This window comes from Callospermophilus lateralis, unplaced genomic scaffold, assembly GCF_048772815.1.
Source record: "Callospermophilus lateralis isolate mCalLat2 unplaced genomic scaffold, mCalLat2.hap1 Scaffold_107, whole genome shotgun sequence".
Lineage (NCBI taxonomy): Eukaryota > Metazoa > Chordata > Mammalia > Rodentia > Sciuridae > Callospermophilus > Callospermophilus lateralis.
This window is the reverse complement of record NW_027510917.1, coordinates 4,017,254-4,036,752: the sequence shown is the minus strand read 5'-3', so window position 1 is coordinate 4,036,752 and position 19,499 is coordinate 4,017,254. Positions and strand designations below refer to the sequence as shown.

Genomic DNA, 19,499 nt, shown 5'->3' with positions numbered 1-19,499 from the left:
TCAAAGAAAACATTAGACCTTTGATTTATCAGTCTGACTCATTTCACTTGGCATGATATTCTCCAGTTCCACCCATTTACCAGTTCCACCTATTCTTCTTCATGGCTGAGTAAAACTCCATTGTGTATATATACACATCATTTTCTTTGTTGATTCATCTGTTGAGAGATACTTTGGTTTCATGGCTTGTCTATTGTGAACTGTGCTGCTATAAACACTGATGTGGCTGCATCCCTATAGTATACAGGACTGAAGAAAAAGGACAAGCGAGAGGGGATAGGATAAGGGAAGAACAGAGGAATGAATCTGACCTAACTTTCCTATGGACATATATGAATATCACTGTCATGTACAAACCCATGGTACTAACAACAGCAGCAAAAACCTGAAAGTAAAAGTAAACAGCAGAAAGAACAGTAGACAGAAGCAAACAGGGCAAGGGAAGGAGGGAAGGAAAGAGGAAATACTGGGGACTGAAATAGAGCATCATATAATATATTCCAGGCTTTTATTATTGTGTCCAAATGAATCATAACATTATGTATAAATAAAAAGAACCAAAAATTTTTTTAAAATAAATTAACAGTGTGGAGATTCACAATAATCATCAAAAAGTAGAAAATACAAACTTACCATGGGGCCAACATCTCCATTTTCACCTTTTTCACCAGGTGGACCTGGTAGACCCTAGGAAAACATAGTACACAAATAAAAATCACTCAATACATCTTGTCAAAAGTCACGAATTAAGTATAAAGTAAGATAAATACATGGAAATTAAAATGCAGAAGCTAACATTTGTTAAAATACTTATAATGGAAGTTTTGCTCTCATGTGATAAAATCTTATACCTACATTTACAGATAAAATCTGTGCTTTGTTCAATATTATACTGTTCAATTTTCTTTACTATAACTAAGTACATCATATGATTTTGGAATTTATGAACACCTACCCATTTACTCTACCTTTTTAATGAACTGGATATAATAACATTGCCACGGTACAAATCTTCTGAAAAATATTATCCCAGATTATTTCAGAATATCTCATCTAGGGGAGGTTTTTATAGACAGGTATCACTTTGAAAAACTCTTTTGTAAAATTGATATTTCAATATATCTTCAATATTATACATATCTTCTGAAGTCTGGGCCTGTTAATTCATCTCTGAATCTTAAAAAAATTCACATGACCATAAAAATTATAAATTTATACATTGTTTCCTCAAATTAATTTCCACTGTATCCATTTGCTTTAGGAGAAATTCTGTGTTACAGTATAAAACTAGAATAGGCTGGATTCAAATTTTACTTGACCATCTTTATGTGAAAATTATTTTACTTCTTCCATATCACTTACTCAATTAGCAGAAGAATTTATATTTTCTCTCTCTTATCACAACAGTACTTGTGTGTACTTGAATTGTATACCTATATACATGACTGTGTGACTCCTCTACATACTTATAATATTGGCCTACTTTTGGGCAGTGTCAATTATTTTCTTCCTTAGAACTGGCAGAGGCCAAACAAACAAAGAAAAAAACAAAAACTAAGATCTCAATAAAATACTGCTGAATAAATGGTGAAAGCATGAAACCTAAGAAAGCAAACAAATCAAAAGAAACAAGCCAAAAAAAAAGTTTCTTGTAATGCTGACTGTGAAATTGGAAATTCTCTATTATTTAAAATGTTTAATCTCAGGAAAAATAGCTACATAAACAAACTGATAGAATAGTATACTACTGTTAATTTGATACTAATATTCTAAACAAGAATACTATATATAATAATAAAGCCAAATACCAATGAAGATACATGGTATAAATTTAACTGTAGAATATGTATGTGAAATAGGTATAATAGTTGTTGGACAGAAATTTATGGTAAGTTTTCAATTGTAAGATTATAAATTATTTTCATTTTTAAACTTTTTGGTGATATAGTCATTTGTATACAATATTTGCATTTCAAACATGGATTTGTTTGTTGTTTGTTTTGCTGTTTAGTGCTGGTGATCAATCTCAGGGCTTTACACATGGTAGGCAATCATGCTACCACTGACCTCTTCCTCCAGTATCCACAAAATTTATGTTTAATGTTTTTACTATGGTATTTCAGAAGTATTCTAACTAACAAAAAATATAAACAATGCTAAAGATCTAAATAAATGCTAGTATTTTAATAAAATGATTGATTTTGGTGCAGTACTGCCATGGTTGTAAATTATTTGACCCTGACCCACAATAATATTTACTTATAATCCTCACACATGCAAGCATGTGCAAAGTAGCTGAACCATGAATTTCAAAAGGCAATGTTCACCATTTTGATAGATAATGACCTTTGAAATTTTTATTCTATTTTACCATATCCTGTTCTATCTCATTTTTTAAATGCAGGTAATAACCCTGAAATTGTTTTTATGACCTGCTAATTCCACATGACCCGCAGGAAAGAGTACATTACTGAATATATCTGTAAACTTTTAAAATGTTGTATATATTCATTTTATGTGTAAAACTTAATTACTGACTTATAATGGCCAGTTATATATATATATATATATATATATATATATATATATATATATATATATATATATATACTGATTTAATTTGTTTCCCTCAAACATTAGTAAGATATCTAAGAAAAGAGACTGCTATATGTGCTTTCTAAGCTGTTACCATGCTCTGAAGGCAGTGTCTAGAATTAATATTTAAGTTTTTTACAAAGAAGTAACCACGTATTGTTTCTTAGATAGTACTCTATGCAGAATCACCAGGGGCAGATTACTAAAATGTTAGATTCAAAGGTCGTCAACTTCAGACACTCCATTTCATTTATGCAGAAAGAACTTAAATACTTAAACATGCAAGTAAAGTTTAACACAGATGAAACAAATATTTCACTTTCAGACAATTTTCTTAAGAAGTATGTACTGCAACATAAATGTAAAGTTCTTAAAAACATTACAAATATTAAGTCACATTCTTTATCTTTAGTCCAAGTTTATATATAATTTTAATATATAGTACATTTGATTGAAAATCCCCATATTAAATGTTACATAAATATGTTAATAGTTTTTTGTCTCTTGCAAGTACATTTTATATTGTCATCTTATTTTAGGCTTATGATCAGTTCAACAGAAACCTCCAAATAAAAAAAAAATCAAAATATTTTAAATTAAGTTGTATTGTAATTTGAGTTAAGATATAATATTTTTATTGTTGAAATTAATAGAGATATAATAAGCAAAATTCTCTTTCAGCAAATAACTAAATGTGCTTAATGGCATTCTAGTGATAATCAGTTTTCATATGTCCTAACTTTCTCCTAGGGAGTGATTTATGCATGGAGAGGTTCTATTGTAGGGTTTGTGAATTTAAAATCATCTGCCACTTCAGTGAAACACCAAAAATGAATTTAGGTCAAAAACTCTCTCTCTGAAACACACACACACAAAAACAAACAAACAAACAAACAAACAACAAAAAAACCCACTCTCTTTCTCTTCATATGCAGATAAACAATAAATATCAAATTAAGTAATTTTATTCAATGTCTATTGTGATTGCTCCTAACTCTATGAAGAATCAATTAAAGGATAGATGTAATTGTGTACATATTAACTACATTAGCATTTTTTCAATATCCCTATTTAAAGATGTAGTTATGGGACAATATGAACAATTTTTTAATAAATTGATTTCTTGAGTCATCCTCACCAAGGAACACTTTTTTCTTATTTCATGAAAAAGGTGATAATTTCTATTGAAGCACATAATGGCAATTTTATAAATATAAACTACAAGGCAATTTTTTTTAACCATGAGAGCACAAGTTCCTAAATTACAACCTTACAGAATTCAGAGTAATCACATACATGACAAAAACAGAAATTGAATAGTAACACGTCCATTGGTGATCTTGTTTTAATGCTTTCTTGTTTTCAAATATGTGTATTTCTCACACATACTGTAAGTAGTACTCATGACTATTTATTTACAACTATAAAAATGTCAAATACAAATATGAAAGTAAAGCTTTGTACTTTTCAAGCATAAAAAAATTTTGTCATTAAAATGAAGCAGATAATTAGAATATCATGTTAACGAGTAAAAATACCCCTATTTTAACCATAATAATTACATTAAAATTATTATGTGACAAGATGTAATTTGAACAATTATGTACATAACAAGCTATTTAATACCAAAATCCAATACTTTTACGATTTTATTTAGGAAAATAAAGATGATTAAATATATACAAATTTCACTTTCATATACTTTTTTATGACTTCACAAATTCTAAGGTACGGTAAGCCAGATTACTTAATGTATCATTTCTAATATTGCTAATTGAGCACAAGCAACATCCACATTACCTAAATTCCATTTAAAACATCTTTACAATCTTACAAGGAATCACTAGATATGTAGAGAATAGTAAGTATAGAATAAGTTAGGGGAAAAAGACCAGACGGTTGCAAAGTTTATAGGGATCAGTGAACATCAGGTGGAAAGCGAATCATACTCAGAATAGAGATGGCCAAGAAGAGTCCAGTTGTAAGATCTATGCTACAGAAATAAAAGTTTCTCATCTACAATGTCTTGCAATATAATATTTCCTTCCCAGATATGCTTCATAAAACACAAATTATTTTAATTAAAAAAATTCAATTGGTTTACTATTAATCTACCTATTATTGTTTATCTTACTATTTTTTGGCAGTGTCATATTTCTCTTAATACTTCTGAATGTTTGTTGTTACCTGAATTATTAAAATTTCTGCTATAAGACCCAGGAAACAACCATTCTAATGTCTTACCTTACTTATCAGACTTATACATATGTAGTTGATTTTTTTAAAATATAGGAATGAAGAAAGGGGTGTTATAATACCTGAGGTATTTAGCCTAAGAGCTAAATGTACTGCAAAAACAGGAATCAGGCTGACACATGTTCAGAAAAATTAAGAACACTTGGTAAAAGGCAGTTGAAGTTCAGATATAATGTGAGTAAAATAACCATTATAGTTAAATATTGTTCTTACATAGAAACAAGGAAAGATGCTTTTCTTGCCTCCACTAGGTGAACCTGACATAAGAACCAGGTGGAAATGATGGAGTAAACAATTAGAGAACCACTTACCTGAAGACCTATGGGACCAGGAGGTCCAGGGAAACCTCTTGCACCCTCATCACCTTTCTGCCCAAATATCCCCTGCTGTCCTCTGGGACCTGGTTCTCCATCACCTCCCTAGGGAGCAGCAAGGAAAATTATCATGAATTGGAAAACCATTATGATACGAGTCATAAAATGTCTCCATTGCAATTTGTTCAAAGCTGATATATTTGAGAATAACCAAAGTAAAATGTAAACCAAATTCCCACTATTCGCTACAAACATGTCATTGTTCATGTTGCTAACATTTCATGTTTCTGGAGTACTGCTGATTGTGAGTTGATCATATATATGAATGAAGCAAAAGCTTTTTAACAGTGAAAAATGTATTACATATTAAGTTATTTTCAACTAGTTATAGTCTAGGTTGAAAGAAAGTCACGTTTTCTTGTTCTAAGGATAAGCTTGGTTAGCTATGCAATATAATTTAAACATGACCGATATCAAACATACAAATAGAACTTATTACCATACAAAAATTAACTGTGAGTCAGTGTCAAACATACAAATAAAACATTACCACACAAAAAAATCATTGGGTTATGTGACATTTCATAAATTTCACGAAGGAGATCTTGGTTGAACAAAATGGAATACTTACAGCAATTCCTGGGGCACCAACTGGTCCTTGAAGACCTGGAGGACCGGGAGGACCCTGAGAGAGATAAAGACCAGTAAATTTAAAACTGTAGCCAGAAAATCCTATATAAAGCAAAACCTTTGCAATAAAAAAGCAAAACCTTTGACGGATCAAGGTCTATTAAACCTCTCTACACCCTTTGGACAAACAGCAACATTACTCAGAAAATTTTCACTTTTAGAACTGTCAACTGCTGCTTATTTTACTCCTTGGAGATCCATAATTTTATATTTGGAGTCAATTTTAAATTGACACTTACTGAAAGCCTTCTCATCTATATGTGGTAGATATGTAAAAAAATAGATTTGTACACTAATATACATCAAGTCGAAGGTTCACATTAAAATTTTTTCACAATACCAGATTTCTTTAGTGAAAATGTATGGGTCAGGAATAGTACATGAAAAATTTGTCTATGTAATATCTTCTAACAGAACATGAGAATTCTGAAGACTCCCTAGAGATAGTATGTAATTTAGATACATGAAAATTTCAAACTTCTAATATGAGCACACACACAAACTTGATGTTATATATCAAGTATATTGGACTCTTTATTTTGAACAATAGATTCCAAAGGCATTATGAGCCTTACTTGCATAGATATATCCTTGTTATCTTATTTTCTTGCATTAAAACTAGTCAGGCTCTATAAAAGATATGAAGGCAATCAAGAGTCATTGAATTCTATTTTATTCTATGGTTACCACCTTTGGGGAAGATTGCTTACAGCAAAGATTCCAAAAATGTTGTCTGCAAACCACTGAGGGTATTTGAGACCATTTGAGTTTTCTTCCAGTTCAAAATTCTTCATATAAAAACACTACTACGATGTTATCTTTTATACAGTCTAGGCATTTGCAGTAATGATGCACTAATGATGATAAAATTGCTGACGACTTTAACAATCATCATGTCAATAGCTACAAATTATAAAAGCAATAACTATATTTTCATAGTCCTGAACTCTGTCATCATAAAATGATGTTTATGTTCTTGATGAAGCATGAATCATCCTTCATTTTATTAAATATTGACTTTCTTTTGTCAGGAATAGCACATAAAAATAGCACATGTCCTTTGATATTCATAGGACCAAACTGAAGGAAAAAGTTCTTTTGTTATATATTGAAGTACAACGCCTCTTTCAAAAAGGCACTTGGACTGTAGTTTGATTTGATGCTGAGGCAGCACTTTTTATATGGAATTCTATTTTTACTTAAAAGACAAGACAAACAGTAAGATTGTAATTATTTAACTTGGGAATTTGGCAGAGATGTGATGAAAATAAAGGAAGTTTGTGAATTAAAAAAAACTGACAATATTTATAAATGCATCAAAGATAACATTGAAATTTTCAAGCAATATTAGAATTCTGAAATCTTATATCTGCCATTGCAGGCCTCTCTGCTGCCCAATCTGAAATCATTTTCTGATATTATTGATATTGTATAAAGTAACGTGTTAATACTTTGAAGATCTTACTTAGTCAACCAATAATTTTCAAATGATCATTGCAGGATGATATAAAATTATATATGAGGAAAAGAGTCATTCAAATGCAAGGTAGACCAATAAAAACGTAATAGCATAAGGAGCTCACTGATTTGACAGCAAATTCCATACCACAATTGACCTTAAGAAAAGTTACGATTTATTAAATGTTGAGGTAGAATCAAAAATACCCCACATCATCTGAAAAAAGATTTCAAAACACTCTTGCCTTTCCAACTTCATATATATGTGAGCCTGGATTTCAACCAAAACAACCTATCATTACAGACTGCAGTGAGAAGCACATTTGAGGATATAGCTTCTTCTATTAATCTAGACCCCCAAAATATGAGGCATCGCTACTCTTTGTACTATATATTTTTTTTGGGGGGGGGGATATAGCTATATTTCATTAAAACTGCCTGGGGATTATCATTCTTAGTTTTAATGAATCAATTTGTAAGTATTTAAAATTTCTCAGTTTAATTCATAGTATAATAATCCACATGGAGCACAGCTTTTTGGCATTCTTAAAAAGTGTTTAAATCTACGAGGGTCCTGAGACAAAAATTTTTCAGAACTTCTGGCTTATAGTCAACCAGTCATATTTAATTATAGCTTTAAGGAGGAAATAAAACCTTTCAAACATGGCTTCTGGAAATCACATAAGGTTTTCTAATTAGACAAACTGTATTTACTTATCTTTAAGAAATCTAAACAAAACCTAAGAAAAGGTAATTTACTAAAATAGAACTTTTAATTTATATCCAATAGCAACTGCCTCACACTTAGGCATATGGTTTCCATACACAATTTCCTGTGATACTTGTACAGCATAGATCCAGAATATCAATGTTGCCCATCACTCACTAAGGTTGTGTTCTCCTGATATAGAAATACATGAAGGACTAACGATGGGTTAAATATTGCATTATCTGAAAGCTGCTTCTTGTTTTGATACAAATTATTCTCTTTAGTTAGGACCATTCATCACACTGGATTTTGGTGACTATTCAGTTTAAGAATCAATTCTAAAAAGAAAAAAAAAAACTTTGTTCGAAGTTATGTTTTAATGTATGCAATAACTGAAACATGAAAAGCATCAGGATGATAAATAGGTCACAGGACAGAGTCATGGCTTAATGGAATATAATTTCTAGAATGTTATGTAAACTTCTATACTAGTTGAAAAAATAACAAATGTAGAACATTACTTTGTACTTCCCCACCTTGCCTTCTTATTGCAGAATATGGAACACTTAAAGAAAGAAAAAGAGGAAAATAAGAACTAAATGTCTGTAGATGCTCTTTAAAGAGCATGAATTAATGAATAAATGCAGAGGAAAAGTACATGAGATATTATCACTTACCTTACTTAATCTAAGAAGAAGGGAAATTTTAAAAAATATAATTCAATTAGGGTTTAAACTGGTAAACAGTGAGTAAGAAAAGCCTGAGAGGCAAGAATGAACACACCATTTGGCTACACAAAAGAAATTCTTTCACCAGCTTCAAGATTTGTTAAGAAAAATATTCCAAAATAAGCACTTAGAATATATGGAAACAGATTTATCAATTTATATACAGGTAAAGACCACAGGAATGGTATTTAATTTGGCATATGTTTGCATAGTATTTCCCACATGGAAAAGCAGGCTGGCTATTGCATTACAGTACTCTTTCATTGCTAGAGTGGAGTTTAAAAATAACCTACAAATATCATACTGGACTTAATGACATAAGCAGAAGACCTCACAGAAATGTACAGCATTATGGAATGATATAACACAAAGGTAATAAAGTATTGATATTATAAACATTTGGCTAGGTAAGTAAGTAGTATTATGGGAAACTATCCATGGTAAACAGTAAAAGCTGTTAAATGAATGACGCTGGAAATAAGCAGCTGGAAACTCACGTTTTCTCCTTTGTCCCCCTTGCTGCCTTTCTGTCCTGGTTCACCAATTTCACCCTGTATTTGACAGAGTTAAGTGAAAGTTTATTTGTAACATGGTAACTTGCGTTGCATTGTTATCATTATCATTGAATTATTACATTTTATCTTTAACACAATTCCATGTTAGCATTTAACATCACTGTTTTAAGATGTATAATCCTGGGATCTGTGTGTTTAGCTTTGTAGTTTTGACAAACATACAGACAAAAAGTCAGATTAACATGGAGAAATATTGCAACTGGATTTAGAATTTAAAAAATTGATTTTATCTCAAATATCCCACTGTAAAATGATAATGGGAACACATTGGTGTAGAGACAAATAACCCTACATTAATCAAAAAGTGCTTTTCTCCTAGTTTTTCAAATAGTAAGATAATGCACATTTTGAATATGTGCTGTTTCACAAATTTTCTATAGCATTTTAGAATAATATTAGAAAATTTATTAAATTCAAACACAACTTTGCATTTGGAATAAAATGCTTAAAGTCTTTACTTATATATTATATACTTATATTAGTAAGAGAGCATATAATTGTCAATTCAGTATGTAACTCATTCTTAAGTCTTATTATATAATATCTAAGATGCAAGTGCTAAATATATGCACGTATTTATTTTTATTTTACATTCATTTCAGAAAAATTTTTTAAGATAAATATTAGTTGGCATCTACTATTTTTACTTACTGTCACTTTCCTCTTATTTCATTTTCCTATTTGTATCCCACATACTGTTTTATGGAAGATATACTAGCTTTCAACCTCTAAAATAAAACTTTCCAACATGTGGAAGGTATGGTAAAGTTTGATAAAGATCACCTTCCACCTGTCATCCAATCTTAGACTAATTATAAAACATTTGAGAAAAAAATTAACCTTTCAAACACGTTGTATAAAATATTGGACACTGACCTTGTCTCCATCTTCACCAGGGGAGCCAGCAGGACCAGCAGGTCCTGGGAGACCCACGGGGCCCTGTACTCCATCTCTCCCTGCAGGGCCTTGGGGACCTTTTTCTCCCTGTATTGAAAAATCAAACAGATCATTAATTTGTTGTTAACAAACCTAACAACTAGCTTTATGCTACAATTTTTAAGTGCAGCTACAATTTATATATATATATAATCTAGATATAACCTAGTTCCTATACTTGACAAGGAAATTGTTTAATGTTTCTAAGGAAAAAAAAATTCAAGCAGCAAATGATAACATACATAAAAGATCCCTATATCATTTTATGACTAAGTCTTTTAAATTATTTATGAATCTAAGCAATGGTCCACAGAAGTAATTATGATTCAACTGAGAAATTTTTCTCTCAGACACATAGGTTCTAAGTAAGTACTGGCAAGTAGGATCCGATGCCTGATGTTTGTGAAAACTTGCTGAACCTCAACTCCTCTTTAGTGTCACTGAAGTAGCTATACAGAAGATATAAGGCTTTTAAAAAAATCATAAAATCCACTTCCTTCTATGTCCAACTTCACAATAGGCTTTAGATGTAACTCTTTCCTATTTTAACACACCTGTCATGGATTTTCTGGATTTTGGTATTTTAATTCATTGCTACTTTTCCTAATTCAAAACGACAAGGGTGTTAGTTTTTCCTATTTTTATTTTTGTTTGTTTTTGACAGGGGCATTTATTTACATACAATGTGTAATTTAAAAAAAAAATTCTTAATAATAAAACCTACCTCTGCTTTCCAGAAAACATCCTTTCAGAATTTAAAATATTTTACTTCCTAAAAGTCAAACTTTCATAGGTTTTGAATAACACTGTATTCTCAATTGTATTCAGTGATTCCCTTTTCTTTTTTTATACCAGCTGGCCATCTACAGGTTATTAGATCCAGCCTTCACATTGCCCACCTCTCCAAACTTCCCCCACCATCCATCTCTTGCCCTTTATACTGACTTTTATCTGCTTTGTCTCCCAGTTAGTCCCACCCAGTGCTGGGGATCAAACTTGGTGCCTTGCATGTTAGCAAACACTATACCATTGAGCTGTACTACCAGCCCTCCTAGTTATCTATTCTCCATTTTATCTCTGTCACTGACTCTTGAATTCTAAGTACCAATGTCCTTGGTCTAAATTACTGAAATAACTCACTGCTTTCCCCTACATTCATTTTTACTTCCATTCAAACCATGCTCTACATTGTAACCAGAGAATCAGATCATATTACATAATTTCTTAGGTCAATTACTTGTTGCTGTTCCTAAGAGAAAGACCAAGCTTACTGGTGGCTTCTACTTCTGATGCAACCATATCTAATTAATTAATTAATGCCAACCTAAATAAAATAACTATTAAACAAAGGTAACTTGTTGATACTTTTTAAATATGTTTTTGTTTTCAAAATGTGTGACAAACTTATTATAGAACATACTTCTCACATCATTCTGAAGACTTTTTTAAAAAAAATCCCTCAATAATATATTATAGTTCAAACCTATCTATACTCATAAAATGTGCTGTGTTGCTTTTACTAAACTTCACTACTTCACACTCAAAAGCCAAGTTAGATATTTCCTTTTAATTTGGATTCCCCTGCTAACTTTAACTCGTAAAGTTAATTGTTTTGTACAAGGGCAACTGCAAATTAAGATGAATTTATCCTCATCTGCCTTCATGATAGCACATGTAATTTCCAGCCTGGAGTCACTTGCTATCTATTTCTTCTGTTCCTGGTCTGTGTGAAGTTGAGAAAAATCCTTCCACAATCTATGGCACTCTAAATTTAGATTTTCCACTCACAGTTCCTCATAATGACATCACTTCTCCTCCTTATGCATCTCTTAGACTGACACCTACACAACTACTGGAACATCCATTTATCCTTAAGAGTCAGTCTTTATTTCACCACTAATACCCCTCTGGTTACATTAAATACTAAATCTTACCTTAAAAACCGACAGTGAGTTGCACTCCTTCAGGCCCTGTAATTGGCCTGGTCTTATATTTAACCTATATGCACATCCTCAACTTTAATCACAATTTGCAAAATCCATCTCTACTTACTCAAATGTTAATTTATGTATGTATTTTGAGATCATTATTTCATTCTGCTCTATAAAAGTTCTGGTGTAAATAATGATGATTATTTACTAAAAACATATCAATTTCTGGAAAATGCTTTAAAACAATAATCTCACCTAATCCTCACAAAATACTGTGATTATCTTCTTTTCAGAAATGAGGAAACAGTGTTAGATAGTAGCTAGCAATGAGCAGTGAAATGCAGGCAAGGTCACAAGTGTTCTTTAAATTACGTTAGGGTTTTTTAAACTGCTTCCAAATTAGAGAAGAAAGCAAAGTTAATTCATTAAAAAAAAATAAGCAAAAACAAAGGACCTAATGGGAAAATACATCAAAACATATGGATTAATGGGACTAACTCTTGACAGACTCCATTGATAATGATGTGAAGCTAGGAATTATGGCTCTAAGTGTCTTTAACTCTCTGCAAGGAATATTCTTTTAGCAGTGAAGACACAATAAGGTAACTTCTGACCAGCTATTGACCCCAGTGCCCACATTAACATGGGATTGACTTGTAGATGAAGCCCCCCTAAATAGGATGGCCACCATGACAGTTCCGGAGAAAACCAACTAAGGTCACAAACTCCACCTCCCAATGTGAAGGAGGGATTGAATGCCTGATTAGCAAAGAGTAGAGAAGGTGGTCCCCAGTTATCCTGGTAAACATCTATCAGTAATAAACTTGGAGACAAGGTTGTCTCCTTTGTCATTCTCTGCTTGAAAACAGCCTACTCTCTCTTTTGAGAGTGCTCTCTGCTTTTAAGCCTCACTATGCTTCTACTTTACTTTCACATATAATAAATTTCTCTTGATGATTTTTGGTGTCCGACTTTAAATTTTCTTTCATTGGAACACAAGAACCAAGGTTTGGAGTTTCAGCTCTTTGATTTCCTGTGGCCAAGAAGTTCTAATGTTAGGCAGAAATCATGAATTAAATAAATGATAGCGATGAATGCACATCCCAGTTCTGATCAGCTTTAGGCTGGTAGTCTTTTTCTGTTCTGACTTCTTCAATTTCCTAAATTTTAAGTTGACTCTTTTCTTATTACTAGTGAAGGAGGTAAATGTGTGTACAAAACAATAACAAGAGGAGGCAATGCATTCAGTCCTACTAATACTTCTATTTGCTGCTCACCCTACATATTGCTACATAGCTTTCTTGAGGTGATCCACATGCACTGACTCCAAGTCTCTTGAATCCACTTTCTCCTTGAACTCCACTGCATTTACAATAAGGTCATAATGTCCAATGGGTCAAATCCCAGTACCTCTGTTTGCTCTTTTTATTTTCAGTATTCTTTACCTTTTAAAGCACTGAACAAAAAGAAACTCTTCTCTCAGGGCCTATTTGATGGCATGCCTCTGGAGATATGTATACACACATTTTTTTTCTTATCACTCATGGATGTTTTACTCTATCTCTTACTGAATCCTTTTACAACTAACATCCATTATTATTCTCCATAGAATGAATTCTCTGTTATTCTCTCTTAACATTGCCTCATAAGGTAATCTAATATTATGGTTTTAAATATTGCTCTTATTCTAAATGGGTCATAGATTTACAGTCCTGGCCCTTACCCTTTTCTCTGCAATTTCATATATATATGCTTGATACTGTAATAAGTACTTGGAGCAATTTTTTCCAAAACTTCTAACTCCTAGGATATAATTCATTTATTGTTAATGCAGTAACTTCACTGTGTTTTAAATCTAGCTTCCCTTTATTTCTACAGCTGGTTTTCACGAAGACAAACAATTCAGTTTCCTATCTGTATTCTTATGTGTAATAACCTTCCAATGCAGTTATAGGTCTAAGGATCAGTATCCCTATCAAAATATTTCTACCAATGCAGTAAGTTGAAAGAGGTTTTTAGCACCATTCTCTAGCCCACCTGAGTGAGTTTCTAATCTGATAATTAAGGGATGCTGATTGGGACATAGTTATTGCCAAGTGGGTCATGTGGATATGCATGGCTCTTGTTTTCCACTTTCTTCCTTTCCAAGATGCTGGGTGAGTGGGAATGTGCTTGACTTCTATATCACCCATGTTGTCATTTTGTCATGAAAGTCTACACCTACTGATAATTACATAACATTTTTATAACAAAAGTCACTGAGTGGTAGTTAAAAAACAAAACTTATATTTGGAAAAAGGAAGGAATATAAGGGATGCATTTAACCTTTTGGTCAATATTTCCAACATTTTTTACTAGTTTTTTGCATGTTTGCATGAATATTTATGGGTCCTTTTACCTAACATTTTGGAATTACTTTCTGTTACTGTCCCTAAACAGACACCTCCCTGAAAAAAAAAATACTACCTAACACAGTGTCTAGTGGTTAGTTTTCTCAATAGGTATTTGTTGAATAAAAGAAAATGGAATGAACATCCCAAAGCTGCATTCTTTACTGTATTATGCCAAGATATGTGTGACCTAGATTTCTCAGTGAACTTTTATCAAAGGGCTTGAATCTGTTTCTTTTTTTTATCTCCTCCATGCAGAGACAATTCTAAAATGTAAGGCTTAAAGAAAATTTCTCAGCATATATTAGAAAAGCTTTTTCTGCCACCCCATAATTCTAAACACAGGTGTTATTAAATGTTTCTGTTTTTTATTATTCTGGATTACAGGGATCAAAATAAAAAAGGAAGGAAGAAATGAATGAATGAATAAATTAATGGATGAAAGAAAATAAAGAATGAAAAGGAAATAAGAGGAAAGCAAAGCAAAAGAGAAAGGGAAAAAAACTGCTTTATTTTGAAACTGCTATGATTCAAATGTTTGCCAATAAAGCATGTGATGGAAAGCTGATCCTAGTGCCACCATGTTGAAAGGTAGGGCCCAACAAGAGATAATTGTGTCATAAGGGTGGAGTGAAGGAGTCAATGTTGTCACAGGGGAGGATTCATTATCACAGGGTTAGGTTTACTATAAAAGGGAGTTCAGTCCCCCTTTACTCTCTGTCAAACTCTCTTTGTTGTGTGATGATGTAGGATGGATGCTCTTGTGAAATGTGGCCCCTTGATCTTGCGCTTCCCAGCCTGTAGAACCATGAAGCTATCCAAATTCTGTTCATTATGAACTCCCCAGTCTGTGATATTATCTTACAGCAGCACCTAGTCAGAAACTCTGAATGATATCACAGAGTAATGAGAGAAAATATGTGGACAATAAATGCAATATATTTGCTAGAGCTGAGGATTAACTATAATTGAATTGTGGATGTTGAGACTTACAGGCATACAAATGCATTAAACTTATATTTTGAGAGATCTTAGCCAGCACCTTCATCTACATTTACTGAAATAGGCTGTATTTTAATCTTGAAAATGAGAATGCTCTTTCAAAAAAAATATGATTAAATCAAAAGCTGGAAAAAAGTAAAGTAGAAATTAAAAAAAAACATAAATTAAATCACAAGTCCTTCATCACTAAAATATCAAAATTTAAAACCATAAATATACCCTGAATAATTGGTCAGAGTTCTCGTATCTCACTCAGTTGAGATCAAAACTCAAATTACAAATATACAGCCACTTTCTATGGGATTCATTTATGGATTATAGAAATGACTGAAACTGAAGTTGTATCATAACAGGTGTGAAAAGTTCACACTTTTCTAATAAAAAGCAGCAAGTTTAGTTTTAATCAAAACTCCCAATTTTGTTTTTAAAAAGGAGCGAAATGAGAAGATTTTTACTTAATAATATCCAACTCACTCACAGATATTAGGGTTTCATAAAGTGTGGGAAAATGTCACCTCATTTAATTGAATTTGAAATTTCCTCTATTATAAATATAAAAGGAGGTGTCTTGATATGCCAGGCACATATATAGGAAGAGTACAGTCAGGTAGGAAGAGCTAATATTCTTGAATAAAAAGTAATAACTTGTGCAAGGTAGTATTTTAATGTATTTTTTCCTCAACATTACTTACAGGAGCACCCTTTTCTCCAGCTGGACCAGGGGGCCCATGGGGTCCCAGACACCCTGGCAAACCAATTGGGCCAGCAGTACCGGCTGATCCACGTTCTCCTGGTGAGCCCTAGAACAGAGGAAAATAATTATTTTGTTATTAATGGAAATAAAACTATTACTGCCTTAAGTCACTTAGGTAACAATGGCATTTTACAGTCCAGTAAAAAATATAAAAAGAACTTTTAGAAAAATTTAAGATCTCAAATATGAACAGCTGAATCCACTATTCAGGAGACTAATTTCTTGTTACAATATTCAGTTGTTGACTTTAGGAAAGACTAATGAGATAAACAACCACTTCAAAATTATATATGTATTTACTGTTTTATGGATGTTAGCTTTTTAAATTTGTGTTTGCAATTGTGTACAATGCTCTATAAAATATCTATCCAATCTAATCTCTCATAAGCTTTCTTTGTGTATATTATAAAAAATTGGCAGAATCCACTCCTTACACTATTATTTCTTGAAGTGATTTTAGAATTTCACTCCAAACTTGCTAAATTAGAATTTCTAATTCTAAAAATTGCCTTCAAAAAATGTCATAAAATATTTTCAAGTACAACTTTTACATAGAAAAGTTTGATAATCACTATACCAAAGTTTACAATTTTTTCCTGGAGAAGAAGGCCTTAAACTTATTATAGAATTCTCTAGAAAACATTGGGTCTTATTAATTCACATCTGATTAGGTTTGTGAAACTGACTAAGAAAGATACCACATTTTTTAAAACTAATTTGCTTTGAAAAATATCTAATATGTAAAATTTTTTAAAAATAACCTTATAGTTTTTATATTCTGTTTCAACAATTTATGAAAAAATTAAGTAGTGAAGGATAAAAGAAATTTAAAAATATTTACTAAGTTATGTAAAGCTTAAGTATTATATACTTTCTATTTTTATTTTTATTTAATATAAATAGTATTTTACCTTTGGATGAGATTCTTAGATGGGTGATTGTTATAATTTATCATATTATTTTATAATTGAATAAAATGGGGAAATGGGCTCATTCGTTCCATGAGATAATATAGTACCTTTACCTAATAATTAGTATCTTTATATAATTTCATTTTAAAATTCATAATCAATTATTTATAAAACCTGAAAAAACATTATTTAACACTTATTTGTTAGTGCTATACTTCCCCTACTGTGGAAATCATTCTATTATATAAATTTGAATTACTGAATTTATTCTAATTTATATTTTATTATATAAGTAATTAATTACAGATGGCAATAACGAAAATAGTAACCAATGATTCATATTTCCATATGCTTTAAAATTTACAAATTATTTTGTTTCACTTTGTCATTTTATTCTCTCCAAAATCTGAGGGAATTGATCCTGCAATGGCAGCATCTGAGCTTTAAAGATGAAGAACCTGAGGCTCCAAGAGTTCCTCATGATTACATAGTTGTTGAGGGAACTCCGACATTGGACTCTGTTCAGTGCTCTCTCCATAGGACCCCCCCACACACACACACACTGCTGCTCTCTGATGAGGACATCAATAATTTCCAAGGACCATTATTGGGGAATGTCCCTAAATTCAGCACCCACTCAATTTCACCAAGTCCTCATTGATTACAAAAAGATTACAAGTAAATTTACTTCTTAATTTCCTGACTTTATTTTTCTAAATAAATTCACAAGCTACATAAAGTACTTTTATCTAGCCAGTTGTCTGAATATAACAATTAAATAAAATAAATGAAAGGGATACAGATTTATAGGAGATAGAGTAATCCATGAAATATTATTTTCTCTCATTTCTGTTGATTTATGACTAATTGAACCACTATCATTACTATGGAGTAACTTAAACACGGGGATGCAGAAATAATTGGAGAAACTTTGCCAAACTATGGTTAAAGAAATTATGAAATTAGATGTGGACTTAAATAAATAATGACATTTCTGAGCTCTAAGTACATGTACAAAGACCAATCTAGAAAATAGTCTTCATATTGCATAATAATGAAAAAATTGTGTAAATAGTACATATTTACCAATCAAGTATCCCAAATACTAAAAATGCATACACAGTTACAAGGTAAAACATAAGTTAGCATTTTTCAAGTAATAAACTTCTGAAGTGCTATCAATCTATATTATTTTAATTTCATAATAATAAAATAATTTTTTGTAGAAGTGACTTATCTGTTAAGTCAAGTGGCACAGTTCTGATGAGTGACTGCAGAGGCCAGTGCAGAAGAGAAATAATGATGGCAGAGTCTTTGGAGTGTTTCAGTGTCAAGAAGTGCACCTCTAAATGAAAAATAGCTCAAAGATATGCTGCTAATTATTAGAGGGGAAACCAAACAGAGAGAGAAAAAAGGGAGGAATTGGGAGGAGCAGTGAGATGCACAGATATTCCCTGAATTAATAAAATGAGAGAAAGGTTTCAGTAATAAAAATACTCCTTTGTTGGTAATATACTCCTTTGTTGGTAATAGAAATACATCAACAAAATACAATATATAATGCAACAAGGGTTATTCTGTTTCATTCAGGTTACAATTGACAACCCCTTAAGATAAATTCTCACTATCAGAAAAACTGATCAATGTACCTACAAGGTATGACATCTTTTATTTTAATATTCCACTTGTAAACCTCAGGAAAGGATTACCACCCATTGTTTTTTCAAAGAGAAAATATGCATCCTATATAAGTGATGAGATATTTTATTTGTAATTGATTATACAAAAAGAGATGCAGTTATGATAAATCAAGGCATAAAATCATTAGGTTTTTAATCCTGTCTAAACCCCAATGTTGAAAGTCTACCCAAGTAATCCAATAAATATTATTTTCTCTCATTTCTGTTGTTTTATGGTATCACCACAGGCTATGGGGGTGGACAACTGTGAGAATGGAAAGATAAAGAGGATTACTAGAAAGAAGATGATTATGTAAAGAAAATTTGCTATTTTCTGATTTTCAAGCCTAAAATGTAACAATAACTGTGCAAAGTACTTTTCATATGTAAGGTATTTTAACATACCACAGTGAATCTCATCACCATGTACATCCACAAGACACTAAGTAAGTAGCAGAAAGACCAGTAGAGGGAAGGGAACAGGGGAGGAAGGAGGAAAGTGAAAGAGGAAGTATTAGGGACTGAATTAGAGTGAATAATATCTCATGCTTTTATAATTATGTCAACATGA

General features: G+C 31.6%; 1 protein-coding gene across 1 annotated transcript in view; it reads right to left on the bottom strand.

Annotated features, from left to right (window-relative positions):
• LOC143388525 (uncharacterized) overlaps window positions 1–17,761 on the bottom strand; it is a 55,678-nt gene extending 37,917 nt beyond the window's left edge. Inside the window, 7 exon segments of the mRNA XM_077108001.1 lie at window positions 634–687; window positions 5,163–5,270; window positions 5,797–5,850; window positions 9,248–9,301; window positions 10,202–10,309; window positions 16,277–16,384; window positions 17,708–17,761. Coding sequence (XP_076964116.1) covers window positions 634–687; window positions 5,163–5,270; window positions 5,797–5,850; window positions 9,248–9,301; window positions 10,202–10,309; window positions 16,277–16,384; window positions 17,708–17,761 — 540 coding nt within the window.
• Between the last annotated feature and the right edge of the window lie 1,738 nt (window positions 17,762–19,499).